At 44.4% G+C, this 23,340-nt stretch overlaps 1 protein-coding gene and 3 non-coding genes across 4 annotated transcripts in view; all 4 read left to right on the top strand.

The window, feature by feature from the left end:
- The window catches only part of abcb7 (ATP-binding cassette, sub-family B (MDR/TAP), member 7), a 40,160-nt gene extending 22,470 nt beyond the window's left edge, over positions 1-17,690 (top strand). Inside the window, exons 7-16 of the mRNA XM_042074187.1 lie at positions 1,183-1,271; positions 1,552-1,639; positions 5,176-5,350; positions 8,379-8,536; positions 10,446-10,609; positions 11,772-11,901; positions 12,520-12,691; positions 12,911-13,014; positions 13,661-13,768; positions 17,157-17,690. Of these exons, the coding sequence (XP_041930121.1) occupies positions 1,183-1,271; positions 1,552-1,639; positions 5,176-5,350; positions 8,379-8,536; positions 10,446-10,609; positions 11,772-11,901; positions 12,520-12,691; positions 12,911-13,014; positions 13,661-13,768; positions 17,157-17,390 (1,422 nt within the window). The 3' untranslated portion in view covers positions 17,391-17,690. The remainder of the gene's footprint in view (positions 1-1,182; positions 1,272-1,551; positions 1,640-5,175; positions 5,351-8,378; positions 8,537-10,445; positions 10,610-11,771; positions 11,902-12,519; positions 12,692-12,910; positions 13,015-13,660; positions 13,769-17,156) is intronic.
- Positions 4,600-4,666, top strand: LOC121695094. Its single transcript, XR_006026013.1, has one exon. It is a non-coding gene; the product is annotated as a small nucleolar RNA SNORD42 (small nucleolar RNA).
- LOC121695095 lies at positions 6,045-6,111 on the top strand. Its single transcript, XR_006026014.1, has one exon. It is a non-coding gene; the product is annotated as a small nucleolar RNA SNORD42 (small nucleolar RNA).
- Positions 8,966-9,032, top strand: LOC121695093. Its single transcript, XR_006026012.1, has one exon. It is a non-coding gene; the product is annotated as a small nucleolar RNA SNORD42 (small nucleolar RNA).
- Positions 17,691-23,340: the final 5,650 nt, after the last annotated feature.

The following is a 23,340-nucleotide window of genomic DNA, read 5'->3' as shown; positions in this document are numbered from 1 at the left end:
TTTATATACCAGTATAGTAATGGCAGTTGCTTTGTACACTTTGTGTACGCTGCCTGTGGCAGTTGTGTTAGAAGAAGACCTGAATTGTATAATGTGCAACCAAATTCATTTGAAAGCTCCTCTGTTAATGATATCCGTAATAAATGCTGGGCGCAGGTGGTCTTCAGGTGAACTGAGTGGATGAACTGTTTGAGACAATGCACCTCTTTGGCAAGGTGTGTGTGTGCGCGTGTGTGTGTGTGTGTGTGTGTGTGTGTGTGTGTGTGTTCGTTCGTTACGTCCTCCTTGCGTGTCTGTCTGCCTCTCTCCCCTCCACCAGTGCTGTGTGTAATTAACACGCTCTAGGTCATTATGTCAGCGGCCCTAACGAGGCTCGACTACGGACCGCGCTCCAGCAGCGAAAACATTAGCTGGAATTACTCTCATACTTCCCCCCCATTTGCAACACTTAAGTCCGAAATGGCCGAGAAGAGGGGAAAAGATGCATAACGTAGTGGTAGCCGAGCGCTTGGGCAATTTATCATTAGCTCTGGCTCTAAAAAGGCATTAAAGAAACCTCCAAAATGGCCACAAGGTTGTTGATATTTGATATTTGAGCTACACAGCTAATTGAACCCCCCCCCCCACCCCCCCCCTCCATTTTTCTGTAGCAGCATGTTGATTGGCTGTAATTGATTATAATTTGGTCCGAGACCATGGCTCAACATTAGCTTTTCAAAGTGGTTGCCAGCTGGCCAACCAGGCATGAGGTTTTGGTTTGCGAAAGGGAAAAGAATGGTTGCCCCATTATTAACGGCCTGTTATTCTCAGTTGTCTCTGTTTGTGCACTAAAATAAAGACGACACTAGTTAGCGCCAGCCTCCACACGTGCCTCGACCAATCGATTTGCAGCTTTCTAATGCTGCTTTGATTGCCAATTTGATTGCTAATGTTACTGTCGAGCCCTGTCTGACACATCATGTTGGGTTTCGGTGCCACCGCTGCGTACGAACAGCAGAGTATTTCCTCAGTGCACACGCTCAGCTGACATCCAGAGGGCGCTCAGGAGCAGAATTGGACAAAAACAACTTATTGAAAAAGAATAGCACACTGCACCTTTTAAGAGTTTGTAGTTCTGTCTTGTGTACTTGTGTGGGCTCCCTGTTGTGATAAAGAGAGTGTTTGCCCTTCTTTCCGTTGCAGTATTACAAGTGCGGAGCCGAGTTTGCTGCGGTGACCCTTGGCACGCTTTCTGCATACACAGCGTTCACTGTTGCTGTTACACAGTGGAGGTAAAGGCCGTCAAACTTCCAGTGGTGTTGAGATTCTCTTACCTCTAAGCAACTACATGAAACAGCTGCATAAAAGATTAGAATTGTCCTCACAAAGTTCTGAATGTGGGTCAAAGCATTAATGTCCCTTGTAAAGTGCTAGCTATGTGTATTTTTACTTAAATTCCATGTTGGGTCAGTGTAGCACTGACTATTTTTCCACATGTTTGATGATGAAAGCCAATAGATTATTGGCAGTTTAGTTTCCCAACAGGTAGTGATGTCAATGTTTTTTCTTCAGGACGCGCTTCAGGATCGAGATGAACAAGGCTGACAACGAGGCTGGCAACGCCGCCATCGACTCACTGCTCAACTATGAGACAGTCAAGGTGAGCCCTCTCTCTCTCCCTTTCACATATCTCATTTTACTGTCATACCTTCTTGTTACACACACACACTCTCTCACACACATCTACTCCGCACTAATGTCACTTTTAATTGCCTTTCAAAGAAAGTGAAGGGAGGACGTGGGTTGCTCTATCTCTCTTCCAGTCCCTTCCTCTGCATTTTCCTTTGTCTCGTCTCCCTCCCTCCATCTCTCTCTCTCTCTCTCTTTCTCTCTCCCTCCCTCTCTCTCTCCCTCCTTCCCTCTCTCCCCCTCAGTCTCCTCTCTGACTCTTCACTGCAATAGGCCCGTAATTGAGAATGAATTGAGGCGGAATCAGTGGGTCGCATTTACACTGCTTTATCAAAGATGGAGCCATTTTCTCGGTGTCCTCCGCACGGACTGAGGGGCTGAGCCTCCTCCCTTTGTGTGGCCTGTTGTTCTTGGCCCCTTAAGCAGCGGTAATTTGGATGGATGTCCTTGCCTCACACTCACCCGCCTGCTCCTCTCTAGCGTCTTAGCACTCAACCTATTTTATCCTTCCGTTGCTTCCCATTTTTTTTTCTTTCTTTTTTTTTTATATCCTCCCCCTCGTTTATTTGTTTCTTCAGCCCAGATATATTCTTTATGTGTGTGTGTGTGTGTGTGTGTCATCGGTGTCAGTGCAGCTGAATTTAGTATCACTGTAAGATAGGGTGCATGCATAATTAGGTCTCCACCCACTCAAAATCCGTTCCACTTTCACACAAGCTCCCATACAACCTGATTGTTCTGTCTGCCTCTCTCTCTCTCTCTCTCTCTCTCTCTCTCTCTCTCTCTCTCTCTCTCTCTCTCCCCTCCCCTCCCCCTCTCTCTCCCTCTACCTCCTGTTTCTCTCCCTCACTCTCACTCCTTTTCTCTTTCCCTTTCTCTTGTCATTGCATCCCTCTTGTAGTCAGTCCCCATCCCTGTCTCTCCTTAGTTCTTCTCTCTCTCTCTCTCTCTCTCTCTCTCTCTCTCTCTCTTTCTCTCTCTCTGTTCCTTCACTCTGTCTGTGCACCCCTCCTCCACCCCCCCCCCCCCCCTCTCTGAATGTTCCTGTGTTCCCTTGTCTTTTATCCTAGATGTTAATCGGTAAATGTGTAATTCCTGGCACTCCTCAGTGCTCGTTTATGACACACCGCTCTCTCCCTCCCTCTCTCTCTCTCTCTCCCTCCCTGTCCCCCTCTCTCTCTCCCTCTCTCTCTCCCTCTCTCTCTCCCTCTCTCTCTCCCTCTCTCTCTCCCTCTCTCTCTCTCTCTCTCTCTCTCTCTCTCTCTCTCTCTCGTTCATTGTTGTGGCAGCCGCCACCTTCACACACATTTCATCTTGTGCGCCCATCATGCCTAATTGGCCCACGTTGCCTGATAAGTTTGGTTGTCTGTGTGGGTCCCATGAATAAAATATGCAGTTGCTGGTGAAGTTACAGTTGGGGGTTAGGATGGCGTGTTAGAGTGAGTGTGTGTGTGTGTGTGTGTGTGTGTGTGTGTGTGTATATAAGTGTGTGTTTGTGGGTATTTGATCCCTGCCACAACAAATGGGGATTCCTAAGTCAGGGCCGCTAATGAGGTGGGATATATGTAAAGGGAAAACAGGGCTTTAAACAGAATGCTGGCTGGCATTATCATAGCACACCGATAAGCTGCTGCAGTTTTCTTTCACTCTTCCTTCCTTTCTTTCTATCTCTGTCGTTCTTTTGAGGCGGTGGCATTCTCATTTGGCCAGGAGCTGGAGCGGGAAGTCTCTCTGCAGTGGCCTTCATAAGATGGAGACTTTTGCTGAAGCCTGATGTAGCGCCACTTCAGTGGATGTTTTTCCATGTCTGGAGAAAATAAGTTAATTAAGCTGTGATTCAACGGCTCTTCTTCTTCTTCTTCCTCTTCTTCCTCTTCCTCTTCCTCTCCTTCTCCTTCCTCTTCTTCTTCTCCTCCTCCTCTGACTTCTTCTTCTCCTCCTCCTCCTCTGACTTCTTCTGTCTTTGACTTCTTCTTCTCCGTCTTTGACTTCTTCTCCTTCTTTCCTTGTTTCTCCTTGTGCGTACATTAGGGAAGGGGCATATAGATGTATAGACAAGCTACTGTGGTAACATAAAACGGACAATATGAAAGTAGTTTCGCTTACTACTGTCCTTCATTAAGGGGGCAGCCGTGGCCTACTGGTTAGGGGCAGCCGTGGCCTACTGGTTAGGGGCAGCCGTGGCCTACTGGTTAGGGCTTCGGGCTTGTAACCGGAGGGTTGCCGGTTCGATCCCCGACCAGTAGGAAAAATGTGGGCGGGGGAAGTGGTTGAGCACTGCTCTCCCATGCCCACATCCACAGCTGAAGTGCCCTTGAGCAAGGCACCTAACCCCTCACTGCTCCCCGGGAGCCGCTGTAGCACCCAGCTCACTGCTCCGGGTTAACGTGTGCTTCACCTCACTGTGTGTTCACTGTGTGCTGTGTGTGTTTCACTAATTCATAAATGCAGAGACCAAATTTCCCTTTACGGGATCAAAAAAGTATATATACTTATACTATATATATCATTGTAACGGAGTGTGCCCGAGCAGGTGGATTGGTCAGGACTGAATGACGGATAAATGCAGCAGATTGTATCCAAAAGAGGGTTTTTTCCTTTATTTTATTTTTTTAGGCTACCGGCAGGTTATGTTAAGACACTAATGACAAACAAACAAAACAAAACACTGATACAAAAGAAAAACAAACACCGGGACAATTCCCTAGTTCCTACGCCTACCTCAGAGGTCTTTCAGCAGGACCTCTCACAACCGAGGAGGAATCTTAACGGGAAAGCGGGAAGCCACCTGTGTTGTCTGCGTTGTCTACAAAGCAACTGCCAACAATGTTTTTGTGATAAATTAAAAACTATGAAGATCTAACAATCTTGTATTAATACCCTTGTTGTACAAGGTGTAAAAATACACCCTAATTACAAAAGTATGTGTCTGTGCATGTGATGTGAAGTTTATATTGTCTGAATATGCATGATGTATTCAAAGGAACCACTGATGCCGGACAGTTCATACTCACATAGTTATTTAGACCCAACATTTTTGCTTTCCATCTTTCTTCTGTTTTCAATATCTCCCACTTTCTCTCACTGACTCCATCTCAGGCATTGCTTCCTGTTCCTGGCCCTGACTTTGTCTGCTCCGTCCCAGACATGAGATTGCGAGAGGGAGCTTAGTTGGTTCTCGCGCTTGCTGCTGAGCTCGCCATTATTGATGTTTTATCCACCTTTTGTCCCTTTGGCTTGCCTCTGTTGTGGCTCAGCCTCGATGTGAGCTTTTCTTGAATCCACCCCAGAAAGGTCACTCTAACACTTTCCAAAAATGAGTGGCATTCACTTCTCAACATACTTACGCACACGCACACGCACACTCACACACACAGACGTGCGTGCACCAAGCCTCAAAGCTTTTAACCCAGCAGCTCCCTCTACCCAAGATGTCTTCCTTCCTTTCTATCCCTATTTTAGAACCGACTTTTCAAAACCTCTTTTTTTTTTTCCCCCCCCTAACAGTACTTCAACAACGAGAAGTACGAGGCCGAGAGGTACGACAACTTCCTGAAGGTGTACGAGTCCTCCTCACTCAAGACCACGTCCACCCTGGCCATGCTCAACTTCGGCCAAAGCGCCATCTTCACTGTGGGCCTCACCGCCATCATGGTGCTTGCCAGCAAGGGCATCATGGCAGGTAGGAGGCCACAGCCCGTCTTTGTCATTTCTCATTAAAGAGTTGTGGTTTACATATGTATGTTTGTTTGTTTGTTTGTTTGTTTGTTTGTTTGTTTGTTTATGTTTTTAATTAATTACACTTTAATTGATCACTCTGATTGCATTGCAGATTGCTATAGTAGCGGTTTACTGATTCTTAGAATGCCACCTGACAAAACGAGTACATTTATGTTTTTGTTCAGTCAAAGGATTCCTTAAAACAACACCAAAGAACTTTTCCTCTGTTGCACGCATGCTATTTGTTTATCCAGCACCGGCTTTGCAAATAACAATGTCCACAGACAAGGTAGAATATGTTGCATTTATGAAAGTACAATGTATTGCGACATCAGATGCAAGTCAAATTTGTAGTTTCTTATGTCTCATTCCATCGAACTACAGATCCGCTACCCGATCTGGCAAACTTGCATAGTGCGGTTATAGCCGATAGACAGCCGTGAAGCGAATGCAGAAGTGGCGTTCACCCTGTTACAAGTTGATGAACCACTGAAACAGTTTTGGAAACATTCTTATAAGGTACAAAAAACTCTGTGGTGTTGCTTTAAAAACACTTTTGCTGTAGACTACTTCTACTAGGCAGGAACCTGGGGAAAAAAAACACTTTTTGACAGGATTAGTGAAAGAAATACCTTACAAAGGAAGAGAATGTGTCTGTGCATATGATGTGAATTTTATATCGACTGAATACATTTGATGTATTTAAAGGAACCACTGATGCCAGACAATCCATATTCACATAGTTATTAGTTAGTGGGAATGTCCGTGTTGTTATTGGCTCTACACATGCCCATACACCATTTAAATAAGCTTACAGACTATACAAAAACGTGTTGCCTATACTGACACACCTCAAAGGTGACAAATGATGGCATATTGTTGCTTTATCAAGAATGTTGTTTTTCTTAGGATATATTCATTTGCCTGGTCTTTTGTATTCAGTGTGACTCACAGTGCAGTGTAAATATCCATTGCCATCATCAGTGTGCGTACTCTCTTTTTAAATGGCTGATCTTGGAGTGGTCAGGGCACTGTGGTACCCATCAAGCCACAGGAGCAGACGGCAACTTTTTGTCAAACTTATTTCAAGAAAACTACAATAATAACTAACAGCACATGAAAGCATTAAATGATGAAGATTTAACACCGAACACGTCCCTAGAAGGCAGCTTTTTCTTGCTCATTCAGCGCAATGTACTTTGTCCTCGTCCTTGGCGTGCACGTTGGAGTACACGTTTTGAATAGTAGTTGCTGAAGCCTGCGGCCTTGATGTTATCAGGTCCTTGTCTCTCTGTCGGCAGCTCTCAATTATGCCAGCAGAATGGGCTGACCAGGGTGCTCGTGGGGTCTTAAAAGTATTGAAAAAGTCTTCAATTTAATATTGTCAAATTAAGGCCTTAAAAGTATTGAATTTTGTCTACAAAGTCTTGAATTTCATTCACAATGTCTTATTTTTTGGTAGACCTTGGTGGAGGCTAAACGCAAGTAAACGCAGTTTATCCACCTCTGAAATTTCAGAAATAGAGTTTATCCACCTTTTACAGTATTAGAGTTTATCCACCAGTTGCTACTTTCAAATATCACACTGTATTATCCACATTCACAATATGTACACTCATCGACACTCTAGGAACCATTTAATACGACTGGTATTGTTATAAACATTGGACAATAACTTCCACCATCGAACATGTTCTGAATGCCTTTTTTAAAAATCTGATACCGCATGGCGCACCGAGATCACAGAATTCATAGTTTACCCATCTCTTATTTTACTACTACACCCCTGGATTTAATGGGTACCATAACATCAATTAATTTCATGATACTGCATGATATTGTAGATCTCAAGGGGAAAATATGCGTCTCTTCAGAAAATAAACAAACTATCGCTTTTATTCGCTTTTTGGAACTTTCATCCCTCAGTCATTCACTCTATTAAAGTGAAAGTGTGTACAAGCGCATGAATTAGCGTAGCAATGTAGCAGCATGTTTTATTCTAATGTTGTGGACGTTATCAATATTAGACCGCTAATCTTATGTTGCCGTTTTTGCATATGAAAAAATAGATGTGGGCTACTGTGTTGAGCTGTATAGGCTACAATGAGTTTCTGTGATGAAGAACACATGAATGAAAAATTTAGGTGGAGCAAATTCAACAGGGAACTTTATCAGTATATTAAAGGCTAATGTGAATAAAAGATGAATTGCTCCTAAGCTGGCATGTGTCATTCCAAGACGAAAGCAATAATGATTATCATGTCATGTTCATCCTACAGGGAACAGTTTAACATGTAATATGAACACTGTTCTCACAACATGGTTAGTTAAACAAACTAACTGGGTCATTTCAAATCAACTTTATCAAATATAATAGGATAGGCTAGGCTTGCATTTGTAATGTTAGCCTGAAAAAGTGAAGTTGGTATTAAATTTAATTTGAAGTAGTATTGAAGTCTTGAATTTAAGTTGGAGGGTCCTGGGACTCTGACACTGTGGGAATCTGTGCTTTTTGCACTTACATAAGGAAAGCACACAATGTTGTGTGCATTAGCACAACTTCTGAAGGAACACTGAGAACTGAGTGTTTACGATGAGGAAGCTCCTGAGACCAGCATGTTTGTAATGCTTAGAGGTTCTCCGGCTCTGAGGGGGGATACACGGGTCCATTGGGTTTGTGCAGTGTGTGTGTGTGTGTGTGTGTGTGCTGGGTATGTTTCTGCCCTGAGGAGCTTGGTTTTGCGCTGTAACGTTAGTTTAGAGGTGTTTTTTTTTTTTTTTTAGAGTTCTTTAGAGATGGCAAAAATTTGCTAGTGATTTTTATTTTATTTCATGCGTTCTTTAGAGATGGCATACATTTCTAGTGAAGGTGTTTAAGGAGCATTTGACATTGTGTACAAAAGATTATTTGATAATTGAATTGATAATTGATGCTATGGAACCCCTCTCACTCTTGTAAGATAATTGATGTGTGTGTGTGTGTGTCACAGGGACCATGACTGTGGGAGATCTGGTGATGGTGAACGGCCTGCTCTTCCAGCTGTCCCTGCCTCTGAACTTCCTGGGTACGGTGTACAGGGAGACACGACAGGCGCTCATCGACATGAACACCCTCTTCACTCTGCTTAGTGTTGATACCAAGATTAAGGTAAGGACACACACACACACACACACACACACACACACACACACACAGGCATTGGCTTAGATCTGGATGGGAGTTTTTGTGAAAAGCTGAAAAAAGCCATGAATTGATTACAGCAGACACAGTTAGGGCCAGCTTTCATTTGTATACAGTATGTAAACATATTGGTTAAACTGATGACCTTGCCAGGCATTCACAACGCCGTTAACACTGGCTTTGGAATTGCTTTAATGAGGTCCATATGTAGGGTTCTCAAGATGCCACTTGACAGAATGAGAAAATACATTTATATTTTATGTGTTTGTTCCATTGGTGGTTTAAACACAAATAGGTTACCATTATTAGGAGGGGACCCAACACTTTTTGACATGTTTTAAGGATGAAATGTAACTAGGCACAAAAACGCTCCTTACAAAGGTAGGGAATGTGTCTGTGCATATGATGTGAATTTTATATCGACTGAATACGTTTGATGTATTCAAAGGAACCACTGATGCCAGACAATTCAAACTCACTTAGATGATATTTAGCCTGAACAGTTTTTTTTTTATCTTCTTTCTGCGTTAATGATGCGTTAAGGAAACGGTGTTTCAAGCAGGTGTTTTCATTCACACACAAAGCCTTATCTTAAGACAATCTTAAGATCTGTATATCAGCACTGTTGACGGCATGGGTGGAAAAAAAAGTGAATTGTGAAAGTGACAACAGTCCACTATTCTGGCTCTCAGGTTCAGTGTGCAGGTCTTTAAGATGCCTTGTGCAGATGACTGTGTTCAACAAAAACAAATTGCATTAAGCGCACGTCCAAGTTGACCCTGTTGAAGTATTCACAGGTTCTTTTCAGCACTGCCCAGCGGTTACCTGCCGGTGGGCCATACTGGTACAATAAAACCCCCCCTTGTCCTCCTGACCACCACCACGCTCAGGTCTACGACTCATCCTCGAATGTTATTTTTCAATTTTGAAGCGAAAGTGATCGTGGTCTGAATCCGCGGTTAGAACTGGATAGACACAGTTTTTGTGTCAGGGGCAGGGGATTGGAGTGTGTGTGTGTGTGTGTGTGTGTGTTGGGACAGGGGATTGGAGTGTGTGTGTGGTGGGGAGAGCAGGTTTGGCGGGACTGATGCTCATTCTTAATTTGTCTAATTTAGTATGCGGTCAGTAATTATACTGAATTACTGGATGTGTCTGATTGTTCGCGGTCCTTGGTAATGGCTCCCGTTGTCCCGCCCGGCGAGGAGCAGTGGCGCATCACGCCATTTACTGGGCAACTCGTTTCAGCTTTTCTTCTGCTTTTTGTGCCCCATTTGTCCGTTTGATAATGTAGATGTCAAAATTAGAGGAAACTGCTGTAATGACAGCTGCAGAAATGTCTCTGTGTGTGTGTGTGTGTGAGAGAGAGAGTGTGTGTGCTTTGTGTGTGTGTGTGTGTGTGAGAAAGAGAGAATGAGTTCTTTCTGGATTTTTACAAATCACACGCAGTGCCTCAAGAGAGAGCCATTTTTAGGTTTTAAACAATTTCAGTACCAATTTTTCAAACCACTCAGGGTACTAGAATTGATTGTGGTGTTTTTGCTGTTTGTTTATTTAGAGTCTTATTTATGTATTTAATTATTTGTTTGTTTGTTTGTTTTTATATGTTACGTGACATATGTGGCCAAAGTGGGAACTGTAGATGCTCAGTCAAAGGCATATTAAAAGCCATATTATGGGGAATTTAGCTAGTTTAAATTGAAATTGCAGTGTTTCTGTAGTAAAAGGTCTGTGTATGTGTGTGTGTGTGTTTACTCTCACTGTTACTGGAAAAGCCCCTACGGGGCGGAGTGTCTACACAAGAATAAGACCGCAGCTCAAAGTGTGTGTGTGTGTGTGTGTGTGTGTGTGTGTGTGTGTGTGTGTGTGTGTGTCACAGGAGAGAGAATTGGCGCCCCCACTGCTGGTCGCCCCCCAGGACGCCTCCATCAGGTTTGAGGATGTCTACTTTGAGTACTTGGACGGACAAAAGGTCCTCGACGGGGTGTCCTTCGAGGTGCCTGCTGGGAAGAAGGTGGCCATTGTTGGAGGCAGCGGGTCAGGGTGAGTGTCCATGTTTGTTTGGGGTCAGGCTGCTGCTGAGGTGTTGTTACTTTGCATTTATCTTTTCTGAGAACTCATCTGAACGGTACTGTGATTCCCAGCACTGTATCTCTGGATAAAGTGACACCCCCAATTATCACCACTTTTGTTCAGAAATTCTAAAACAATGATGTTTTTTAACACCTCAAAATAAAATTTGCTAAATGAACCTTACATTTTTTCAGTAGCCATAGGTGTGTAGATTTGAACAAAATCTGGTTTGGTTCTTAACGGGAGCATTTACTGTCTGAAATATCCGATTTTGTTTACCACGCTCGTTATAGTGCTGGCCTAATGGGTCGCCTATTTACGCCGTTTCAACGGCACATGAAATTCTCATCATGAAATTAAAATTCCACTGGAGCTCCAAGCGGTTGTGTACATGCAGTCTTACAACACTGTTTACAGCTCTTCGAGTCAGGGTAAAATGTAATTTTTGGTGCATAGCTAATTTAGATACACCTATGGTGTGGGTGCTTGCGTTTCTTTAGAAATCCGCCGTCTTGGTTTGTATAGAAATGGATATTAAGTGACACCTACACGCAAGACGGCGGAAATACGGGACCGACGATAATAGGGGGAGTTCCGATATAGTGGTATGAATGTTGTTTACCTCTCTGTGTGTCCGCATCTGTTTTGTTTATCTGCGTGCTAATCTGTGTATACACCTACATTTTTGTGAGTGAGATATTGGTGTCCAATGGTTTCGTGTGTGTGCACGTTTGCGTGTGTGTGTATGTGTTTGTTCCATTGGTGGTTTAAACACAAATAGGTTACCATTAATAGGAGGGGAATCAACACTTTGTGACATGTTTTAAGGATGAAATGTAACTAGGCACAAAAACGCTCCTTACAAAGGTAGAGAATGTGTCTGTGCATGTGATGTGAATTTTATATAGACTGAATACGCATGATGTATTCAAAGGAACCACTGATGCCGGACAATTCAAACTCACTTAGTTGATATTTAGCATGTACAGTTTTTTTTTTTTTTCCCCTCTGTGCGTGTTTGTGCGTCTGTGTGTGTGTGTGCGCGCGCGCATCCTATAAATATATTTGTTTGTATGTGTATGAATTGTAATTTTCATGTTGACCCTGATGTGTGTGTTGTGTCCTGAGACAGGAAGAGCACCATCGTGAGGTTGCTGTTCCGCTTTTACGAGCCGCAGAAGGGCAATATCTACATCGCCGGGCAGAACATCCGAGATGTGAGCCTCGACAGCCTGAGGAAGGCAGTGGGTGTGGTCCCTCAGGTCAGAAATTCACTCACTCACTCACTCACTCACTCACTCACTCACACACACACACACACACACACACACACACACACTCTCACACACACACTCTCACACACACACACACACACACACACACTCTCACACACACACACACACACAGTCTCAGGCGCTCTGTTATGCTCTCTCCTTCTCTCTCTCTTTCTCTCTCTCGTGCTCTTTGTTTTTCTCTTTCACACACACACATTCTCATGTTTTATGTCTTCTTCATCCTGCCATCTTTGGCACACACACACACATTCACTCTGTCGTAGTGGAAACACCCAGAAAACCCCAACCTCAAGTCAAGTGAGGATGGATCGTTTTTTTTTTTTTGTTAGTCCAAGCAGCAGGCTCTTCATTGTGCTGTGTTTTTAGTTATGGTGATATCTGCAAGTAAGTCATTGCTGAATATTCATGGGCAATAAATTAGCAGTAAACAGTGCTGGATTAGTCACTTCTAAAAAATGCTTTTTAGTGCATCTGCTTTTAGAAATAAGACATGGGGGATGCCATATAACCAACCACGAGTGTAAACAAACCTGATAAACTGTTTGTTTATGCCTTTGCTCATGTGTTTGTTTGTTTTGCCCGCAGGACGCAGTTCTGTTCCACAACACGATATACTACAACTTGCAGTATGGCAACATCCACGCCACCACCGAGGACGTGTATAGTGTAGCCAAACTGGCGGGCATCCACGATGCCATCCTCAAGATGCCCCATGGGTACGAAACGCAGGTCGGAGAGAGGGGCCTCAAACTCTCAGGTACACCATCTCTTCAGTCAATATCAGTTAAGAGTCAAAATAACAGTGTCTGAAATGTGTTGTTTTTTTGCAGTTGGCCCTTTTTTAACCTGATCTGTTAAAATGGGTTTAATGTTGGTGATGGGTCCCTCTCCGCTGCAATGACTGTGGAGGAGTGTGATTGTTAGGTCTCTTATGTGGCTGAGGTTAATCTGTCTGTTGATTGGTTGTGTTTTTCAGGAGGAGAGAAGCAGAGAGTGGCCATTGCTCGGGCAGTTCTGAAGAACCCGCCCATTCTGCTGTACGATGAAGCCACATCCTCTCTGGACTCAATCACAGAGGAGGTGTGTGTGTGTGTGTGTGTGTGTGTTTACATGTTCATTACTTTTCGCAAGATCTACCATCCAAGCTTTTAATTCAGTTGTTTGAGATTATTACAAAAAAACTAGTGAGTAAAATGGTCAGTCTTTTTTTTGGTAGGGTTAATGCATTTGGCCTTGACCATTTCCCCATGACTGTGTCTGAGTACTACTCCTCTGCCCGCTGAGGCTCAGCCATGTGTACTCATGCAGCATGCAACTCTGCATCGATTGTGCTCCTGTTGAGTCCTTTTTATTCAGAGGTATTTGCACACCTTGCCTGAAGCTCAATTACTTTTTATGAAGGGAAGGTGGCTGTCAGTGTTATTGCAGAAGGTGACTGTTTGCTCAGTCACCTCTTTTTGCATCTTAAAGGTGGACTTCATAAAAATCCTGTCAGTCACTCGGATGTTTGTTATTGCCCCAGACGTGACACATCGAGAGGCACAGGAAAACTCTGTTTACACAGCATTGCTCGAACTCTGACCACCCACGGAGTTGCTTAAGACCAAGACAAACTTTCATTTCAGAAACGAGTTTCCACCCCGCTGTCTGAAAATGGAAAAAAATAAAATAAAAATCTGGAACTGACAGCTTGTTGTTCTGAGTTCTGTCCTCTTTGTTTCTCCAGAACATTCTGAATTCCATGAAGGATCTGGTGAAGGACAGGACATCTGTCTTCATTGCACACAGACTGTCCACTATTGTGGACGCCGACGAGATTATCGTGCTCAATAAGGTAAAATCAGTTACCCTCCACGCACACACACATACGCACACGCACACACACACACACGCACACACACACACACACACACAGCACAGAGCAGGGACAGAGAGCTATGTATGTGTGTGTGTTCTGTCAAACAGGTCACAGGAGTGTGTGTGTATGTGTTATTTGAAAAGAGAGTGTCTGTCTCTTTAGGAGAGAGGAATGTTTGTAAGTATGTGTGTATTAAATGGAAAGAGCGTGTGTGTGAAAGAGAGGTGCTGGAAGAGGTACAGAGAATAGAGGGAGGGCAGGAGAGAACTGGTCTGGTGTCCTCAGGTTTTAAAATGAAGCCTCCTGAACCTCCCTTTGACAAAATACCTACTAAGAAGCCCATTCATGTGTGTGTGTGTCGGTTTATATGACTGTAAGGCTTCTATCACACCCATTTGTGTGTGTGTGTGTGTGTGTGTGTGTCAGTCAGTTAATACGACTGTAAGGCTTCTATCACAGATTTGTGTGTGTGGGTAAAAGAAACAGACAGAGACAGAGACACACACACACACACACACACACACACACACACACACACACACACAGAGAACACACACCCATTTGTGTGTGGAGATTGAGCTCGTTAGAATAATGAGTAGAACTGTTCCTTGCCTGCATCCTGTGGTGGCAGCACCTCACTTCTGTTTCTGCGTGTGTGTGCGCGTGTGTGTGCGCGTGTGTGTGTGTGCGCGTGTTTGTGTGTGTGTGCGCGTGTGTGTGCGCGTGTGTGTGTGAGTGTGTTTGTGTGTGTGCTCTTGCATGCGTGTGTGCTTGACAGTGTCCCTTGTTGGGTGCGTAGGCGGGAAAGGGAACCAACACTGTTTACACATCCCACCTCCTCACCATCCCTCCATCTCTCCCTCTCTCTCCCTCATCCCTCCATCTCTCCCTCTCCCTCTCTCTCTCCCTCCCTCCCTCATGAGGAGAGCACCCAAAGCAACTTCACTTTAGACATAAATAATGGCGTTTATTCCAAAAAGAAAGAGGAGGAGAGGAAAAACAATCAAGATGCCATATTTCCATGTGTGAATATCCTTATTCATGGCGAACGCAACGTGCCTTCCACCTTTTCTAATGCAATGTGGGCTAATCCGTTCTATAAATACCAACGGCAATTCCAATCAGGTCTGTCATTGCCGTTACTCGAGTGAGCGTGTGTGAGCTAGCGTGGAGGCGATGCAAGGCGTGCACCCACCCCCCACCTCACCACATACATACACACACACACACACACACACCACACACACACACACACACACCACCCGCGCACCCAGGCAGGCAGTAGCAGCACCTCAAAGCAGGCTGAGCCTCACCATCAGCTGTCAGTGTGTGAGCGCCACTCAGACTGTTTTGTTGCCGGGAGTCTTTAAAGACTGCTGCCACACCCACACACAGCCTGTGTGGCTTTTTCTGGGCTGCACTTGCGCTCTCTCTCTCTCTCTCTCTCTCTCTCTCTCTCTCTCTCTCTCTCTCTCTCTCTCTCTCTCTCTCTCTCTCTCTCTCTCTCATGCAGTTTCACTTGCTCTCTCACTCTCTCTCATGCAGTTTCACTTGCTCTCTCGCTCTCATGCAGTTTCACTTGCTCTCTCTCTCTCTCTCACTCTCTCTCTCATGCAGTTTCACTTGCTCTCTCTCTCTTTCTCTCATGCAGTCTCACTTGCGCTCTCTCTCTTTCTCTCATGCAGTTTCACTTGCTCTCTCTCTCACTCTCTCTCTCATGCAGTTTCACTTGCTCTCTCTCTCTTTCTCTCATGCAGTCTCACTTGCGCTCTCTCTCTTTCTCTCATGCAGTCTCACTTGCTCTCTCTCTCTCATGCAGTCTCACTTACGCTCTCTCTCTTTCTCTCATGCAGTTTCACTTGCTCTCTCTCTCTCATGCAGTCTCACTTGCGCGCTCTCTCTCTCTCTCTCTCTCTCTCTTTCTCTCATGCAGTCTCACTTGCTCTCTCTCTCTTTCTCTCATGCAGTCTCACTTGCTCTCTCTCTCTCTTTCTCTCATGCAGTCTCACTTGCTCTCTCTCTCTCATGCAGTCTCACTTACGCTCTCTCTCTTTCTCTCATGCAGTTTCACTTGCTCTCTCTCTCTTTCTCTCATGCAGTTTCACTTGCTCTCTCTCTCTCATGCAGTCTCACTTGCGCGCTCTCTCTCTCTCTCTCTCTCTCTCTCTTTCTCTCATGCAGTCTCACTTGCTCTCTCTCTCTTTCTCTCATGCAGTCTCACTTGCTCTCTCTCTCTCTTTCTCTCATGCAGTCTCACTTGCTCTCTCTCTCTCTTTCTCTCATGCAGTCTCACTTGCTCTCTCTCTCTCTTTCTCTCATGCAGTCTCACTTGCTCTCTCTCTCTTTCTCTCATGCAGTCTCACTTGCTCTCTCTCTCTCTCTCTCTTTCTCTCATGCAGTCTCACTTGCTCTCTCTCTCTCTCTCTCTCATGCAGTCTCACTTGCTCTCTCTCTCTATCTCATGCAGTCTCACTTTTTCTCTCTCTCTCTCTCTCTCTCTCTCTTTCTCTCATGCAGTCTCGCTTTCTCTCTCTCTCTCCCTCCATCAGTCAGTCTCCGTGTCCCTCTTTCTCTCTGTCATTTCATCTTTCTCTCTCTCTCTCTCTGTTTTCTCTCCTTTGTGCTCACTCACTCTTTTATCTTCCCTTATTTTCTTTCTTTCGTTTCTTTCTCTCACCATCTCCATCTTTTTTTATCACACCCAAATGCATTCTCTCTCTCTTTCTTTCTCCCTGTCTCTCTCACAGACTTCCTTCACTCCCTCGCTCCAATCTCTCACACTCTCTCTCTCTGGCCGTCTGTCTGCCCACTGTTGTGTTCTTCGTGGTCGGGTAGCACTTTTGCTTTCATCGTAAGGCATCCTTTTCACTGTCGCACGCACACACACACACACACACACGAGTCAAGCACACACCCATACACCCCCCCCCCCCCCCATTTATCTCTCATTATCATGCTTGAAACACACACACATGAGTTGAGCACACACATGTAGACACACAGACTTGTTAACCCCCTCCTCTGCACTGCAATGTGCACCAACCCAGTGGATCATGTGTGGCATCCTAATGGAATTTTTTTTTTCCTAATTTACATCTTAACGTTACACATACTCTCTCATTGCGTACAAACATCTGCATCTCTGGTTCTCTTGCTGAGCTCGCTCTATGTCATGTCACATATACTATATGTGACATGTCCCCCAGTGAAGTCTCCAATATTAGGAGCATGTTTTAGCCTTGATTAGCCTCAATTATTTCTCACCCAATGCCTGCCCTCTCTCTCTCTCTCTCTCTCTCTCTCTCTCTCTCTCTCTCTCTCTCTCTGTCTGTCCCTTCCTCAACTGTGTTTTGTCTCTCCCCAGGGTAAGGTTGGGGAGCGGGGCAGTCACTCGGCCCTGCTGGCCACGCCAGGCAGCCTGTACGCCGACCTCTGGAACACGCAGAACAGCCGCGCGCTGAACGACTCTGCCGAGGACGCGTCCGGCGGCAAGGCCAAGCCCGAGGCGGAGCGGCTCTCCAAGAAGGAGGAGGAGCGCAAGAAGCTCCAGGACGAGATCCTCAACAGCGTCAAGGGCTGCGGGAACTGCTCCTGCTGAGGCAGCGTGTGTGCGTTCATCCCCACACCCCTCCATCACTGGGCTCAGCAGAGATGAGGAGGAGGGCTTGGAGGTTGGTTGGTTGGACGGTTGACCAGGGTGAGGAGAGGAAACACAAGCCCCCCCCCCTCCCCCATCATCCCCACCCCCCTCCAACCCCCCAGGACTGCACTGGGGGCTCGTTGCTCCCCGTGTACACGCACAGATCCCACATATCAGGTCCCATGAGAGTGAGATGAGCACTTACCTTGGGACAAGGACAGGGTGAGGGGAGGGGGGGGGGGGGGGGGGGGGGGCAGTCTTTCAGCGGATTGTGTGTGTGTGTGTGAGAGAGAGGGAGACTGTATGTGTTTGTCTCCCTAGGACACTGAACTCTGTGTGTGTGTGTGTGTGTGAGAGAGGGAGACTGTATGTGTTTGTCTCCCTAGGACACTGAACTCTGTGTGTGTGTGTGTGAGAGGGAGACTGTATGTGTTTGTCTCCCTAGGACACTGAACTCTGTGTGTGTGTGTGTGTGAGAGGGAGACTGTATGTGTTTGTCTCCCTAGGACACTGAACTCTGTGTGTGTGTGTGTGTGAGAGGGAGACTGTATGTGTTTGTCTCCCTAGGACACTGAACTCTGTGTGTGTGTGTGTGTGAGAGGGAGACTGTATGTGTTTGTCTCCCTAGGACACTGAACTCTGTGTGTGTGTGTGTGTGAGAGGGAGACTGTATGTGTTTGTCTCCCTAGGACACTGAACTCTGTGTGTGTGTGTGTGTGAGAGGGAGACTGTATGTGTTTGTCTCCCTAGGACACTGAACTCTGTGTGTGTGTGTGTGTGAGAGGGAGACTGTATGTGTTTGTCTCCCTAGGACACTGAACTCTGTGTGTGTGTGTGTGTGAGAGGGAGACTGTATGTGTTTGTCTCCCTAGGACACTGAACTCTGTGTGTGTGTGTGTGTTTGCGTCGTCTTTCTTCTGTCTCCCTCTGTAAACAAGAAAATATGGTGCACACTCATCAATGGGCATCCATAAAATAGTGAAACAGAAACATGCCTTTGTGTTAATAACATATTACCTAGGTGATTTTTAAATTATTTTTCCATGTAATTGGGAACTCCAGTAAACTTATTTTTATCAAGGATGTGTATATATTAATATAACATAGTAGTTGTAGATGGCCATTGAAGCACATTGTCAGGGTGTGGTATGCTTTTTTTTTTATATGGAATGTATTCAGTATTCACTTTTTTTCAGGATAGATTTGACAGATTGTTCTGGAGCCTCTGGCATTTCATCAGAGAACTTGACAAAAAAAATGACCAAAATGTCAGTCTGGAGCTTGCTCAGTAGGAACACCATAGGTAAAAAGGTTTTGAAATATTAAGATTAAATATTTACCCCTTGGATAATCGTGAGTTCAAGCATATTTGGCCAGCAATTAATTTAAAAGTAAATGAAATCTAAACTTTAAAAATGTGTAGAATTTTGAATTTTTTTTTTTTTGCTACACTGATATTGCCAAAAAATTGTGCCTGTTTTGTCTGTGTTTAGCTCCAACTTAAACCGGCTTGACAGGATCATTCAGGAGTGACACAAGATGTAAATAAATGTTGTGCTTAGGCATAAGTTTATATCTAGCCATAGACTCAACTACATTCTTACGAAAACATTATTTTCAGGACACTGTGCAGTCTAGAAGGGAGCCATGTTGATGTGGTGGTTAGAATGTAAGAATACACAAGCAAGAAGCACGAATACACATGTACAGATGACCTTGGCTCTTGTTTGTTCAGGTTTGAGATAAGGACTTTGGCTCATTGTTGTGGTCATGACTGAGTCATGTTCAACATTTTAGTTCAATGAGATAATCAGGAATTGTATCCCAGGGTCATATATGCATACATGTGAATGGCCTGGAAAAAAAAAGTTATTGGCACGCACCTCTGGATTCAAATAAAGAAAAGATCAAATATGCTTGTTTCTCTTTTGACTGACTGGATGAGTGAATGAAATGTCCATCACTTGCATGTGATGTGTTTGTTATCTGGGGGCGGGGTGGAGTGGGATTTGATTGATTGACAACAGAACAGCAAGTCGGCGTGCAGCATTATTGTGAGTGTCATACCATGACCTCTGACCTCAAACAGATGCTGCTGGTCTTGTGCAATTAGACCCATCACGGAAGGCACCGGCGTCTCCAGGCTACCCATCCCCAGCTTACATAGCCTCCAGCATTTTCATTTCTCTGTGTCTATGGGTAGATTAAAAATGCACCTCATCAATAGACAAAGCGGAGACTCTGACATTTTAAATCAGGAAGAGATCTATAATGGGATGATTGGAATTATAACGCTGATCTTTGCTGGTTTATTTATAACTACTTCGTTTTTTTTTTTTCTTAAAAAAAAAAAGAAACACATCCGAGTAACAAAAAAGTCATTAAAATGATATATGTATACATTTGTAACATATATGTATATATTTGTTTCTATAAGGTTATGCATGTCCTGAACCTTTTTTCCTCTTTCTTTCACACTCCACCCATCTTGCAGCTTGAGCTGCTGAGCTGCAGTATTGAGTGACGCCCCCCCCCCCCCCACACACACACACACACACACACCCTTGCAAATGGGATCTCTCAGGTCCTTGTGATGGGGTCGCTTGGAGAGCTAAAGCCGGGGCGGACCCCCTGCCTCCCGCCATTGTGGAGCCACCAAATAACTAAGCCTGCTTTGGCGCAACTCAAGTTGCTCCTGTCCAATACCTGCTATGCCCTGTGAAAGCGCCCAGGCTAAATGCATCATTCCACTTCCATTCTGACCTCATTCTGAGGCATGGACAAAAAGGAGAGAAATATTTTGGAGGGGAGGGAAAAGTAAAAATACATATAAATTTAGAGCAATTATACTCGGTTGCCTGTTTTTGTAACGTGATTAGGTAGTACAGGACTAATGAGAACTTGCTGAGGACCTGGAGCTTTTGTAATGTTTTGAAAGGAAACAAGTAGCCTACTTCAGAGGCACAATTGGCAGGGTTGGACAGGCAGCACCCACATTCCCTTTTCTTCCATTTCCACATAACAAGAACAGGGCAAAATCTTTATTGACAATCCCCACACGTTATTTTGGGTTTCTGCTCTTAGTGTTAGTAGTTGTGGTCTGTGTATTCCATCAGGGGTGTATTGCATTGGTGAGGGCTGTTTTTCTACTCCTAAACGGACTCTTTCACTAACGTGGGGAATTGGGGTCTGTAACTTCTTCACTGGCAACATTTGCCATTGCTCTGCATTGTTTGTGATTGGGGGGGGTGTTCCAGCCACAGATGTTTGGCCTTGTGTGTGTGGCTTCCAGAGACTATACAGTAATGAGCACACAATCTCAGTGTTTGTCGTTTGTGGTGAATTTTCATGAAGATCCCATGTGTTGTCAGGCAGAAGTCAAAGGATGGTGTTGTGCACATGCGCAGACACGACACAGGCCTACTGCAAATTATTTAATAATATTTGTGACAGCTTGGTGAGCTCATCCACCAATATAATTTATTGAGTGTATACTGATTGGCTACAAGGGGGTCTTCCATTTACATAGGGGGCAGACGCCCGGCCAGGGTTGGCCATATGAAAAAAGGAGGTGTTTTGATAACTTACAAAACTTTCCCCAAGAGGAAAATCCTCAGAACGTGCGCACCTTCTCCCCAAGGCCTGGGTCGTGGAGTCTCCGCTGCAGAGGACATCCATCATTCGCAACTCCTGCCTGGCTACACTTAGTCTCTGTGCATTTTTCAGAGCTGTACCAGGAGGACTTGTGAATAAAAGGCCACAACGGCCACTTCTCATCTCAGACCATTCTCCGCTGTTTTTTGTTCAGAGTGCTAAGTTAGAGTTAAAAGTTAGTGATTTTTTTCCACGACACGTTATAAATACATGGACACACATAAGACTATGAGATCGGGATGAGGAATGACCAGGAAAGCAAACCTTACACAGATCACACAGCACTGAAAACATGGTCTTCCTTGTACAAGAAATAAACTACACAAGGCAAGCATAGCCTATTCATGAGAGATTCGTACAAACCAAATATGCATGCTCAATCTTTTTTAACGGAATTGTACTTTGAGTAGAGTAGGCTATTCTAACAGGAAGGACAAAAACATCCTCAGAGGTATTCCATCACAACTGGTTCTTTGGAGAAGCTTTTGGCAGGGTTTGGTTCTTTCACTATATGGTGTGGAAATAGAACCAGTGTAGCAGAATATGTGTACATTTGCAGGTTCAGATATCTGAAGCATGAGTTTCACATTGTATTGAACGTGTGAAATACCTGCTAGTTCACAAGTAGACAAAAAGTAGACTTACACGTAGTAAGAATACATAGATGTTTCCCCGGGTATAATAACAGGGAGAATATGCTGAGACTGACTCATGATAGCCCTGGAATGTGAAGCCAAAAGCTTATGCTCATCTTCATACAACAAAGAAACGCGCCAGCCGGTGGGTTCGTGATCTTGGTGAATATGCATGCTAGCCTGTAAAGCAAATGCATTCATCTGCACTGTGTGGGAGTGTAGGCCTACATTTATGTGTGTAAATTGTATGTTTATTCAACGCTTCCGGAGTCAGAGAATGGATATCATGAATTGTGTGTAGATTCCACTGCCCAATGCCATTCGGACAGCACGGGCTTTATGACTGGGGCCTTGCCAAACAAAATTGTTAAGGTCGAGGAACCAGGGGCGGTGGTAGTGTAGGCCTAGTGGTTAGGGAGCTGGGCTAGCGTGCAGTAGCCTGAAAATTGTCGGTTCAATTCCCGGCTTCCACCGTTGTGCCCTTGAGCAAGTCACTTAACCCAAAGTTGCTCCAGCGACAATGTGATCCCTTGTAATATAGCTGACATATGTCACTTTGGTCAAAAAGTGTCTGCTAAATGTAATGTAATGTAATGAACCAGCTTGGGGATGAGACAACTACAACGATAAGAACAAGCTTCTGCCAGGATAACAGCTGCATTTAATAAGTGATGCAAGCAGGGCTATCAAGTTTTGAGCTCAACCTGGAGTGTGCCTGTTTGGTGGTGATAATGGCAGTAATATGCATGCCAACTTGAGCATTTGGTGGTAGACCTAGTTGGCATGCTAAATTACACATTTGACATACGGTAGATTGCAAGTCTGCTATTCACATGATAACGTGCATAGGGGAAAACGGAGTAAGATTAGCCATTTTTTACATTATTTCTTCATCATTCTAATGTGTCAAAGAGGTTTTGCTTTGTAACATTCACACCAAACAAAAATTGTCAAAGTGTTCAACGACTTCTGTAACCAACAACTCTTTGATAACGGGTATAAGGGTAAAGAGATATATATATAAAAAAGTTGACACAACTTACCCCATATGTTTCCGGTTTCCTACAAAAAATGGGTGGCCCATCTGACTCCTATATGCCCAATTTAGCCCCAAGGAAAGCTTGTTGTGTATGTGTGTGTGTGTGTTTAAAAAAGAGACTGTATAAATGTAGACTAACAAAGAATAACGTCACATGAAGGATATAACCAATTGGCAAATAATCAATACATTCTCAGGGTCGCTTGGAGAATATTGGGATCATTTCGCTTGGGAAAGCCCTGCATTCTCTCTCCTCCTCTTTGCCTGCTCTCTTTTGAGGGCTCTTTGCTCTGTCCTCTACATCTCTTAGCAGCATAAACTACCTGTTTCTTTCTCTCTCTGGTCTTGCCTGATTAATTTTTAAATGATACGTCTAGGTAATTAGTCCATTTGTTGCCTACTGTAGGCCTAATTGGCTATTTTAGATGAAAAGGTCATTCATCCATCATTGCGTCCATATGCAAAGTGAAATGGTCAAAATTTGAGCCTGAGTTAATCCAGACGAACATGTTAGCAAATCTGGTGTTAGTATAGGCTCGGTCAAAATATTAATTTAAAGTCCGTTTTTAAAATAGTTATT

Source organism: Alosa sapidissima, chromosome 20, assembly GCF_018492685.1.
Source record: "Alosa sapidissima isolate fAloSap1 chromosome 20, fAloSap1.pri, whole genome shotgun sequence".
Lineage (NCBI taxonomy): Eukaryota > Metazoa > Chordata > Actinopteri > Clupeiformes > Clupeidae > Alosa > Alosa sapidissima.
This window is presented reverse-complemented; position numbering and strand designations above follow the sequence as displayed.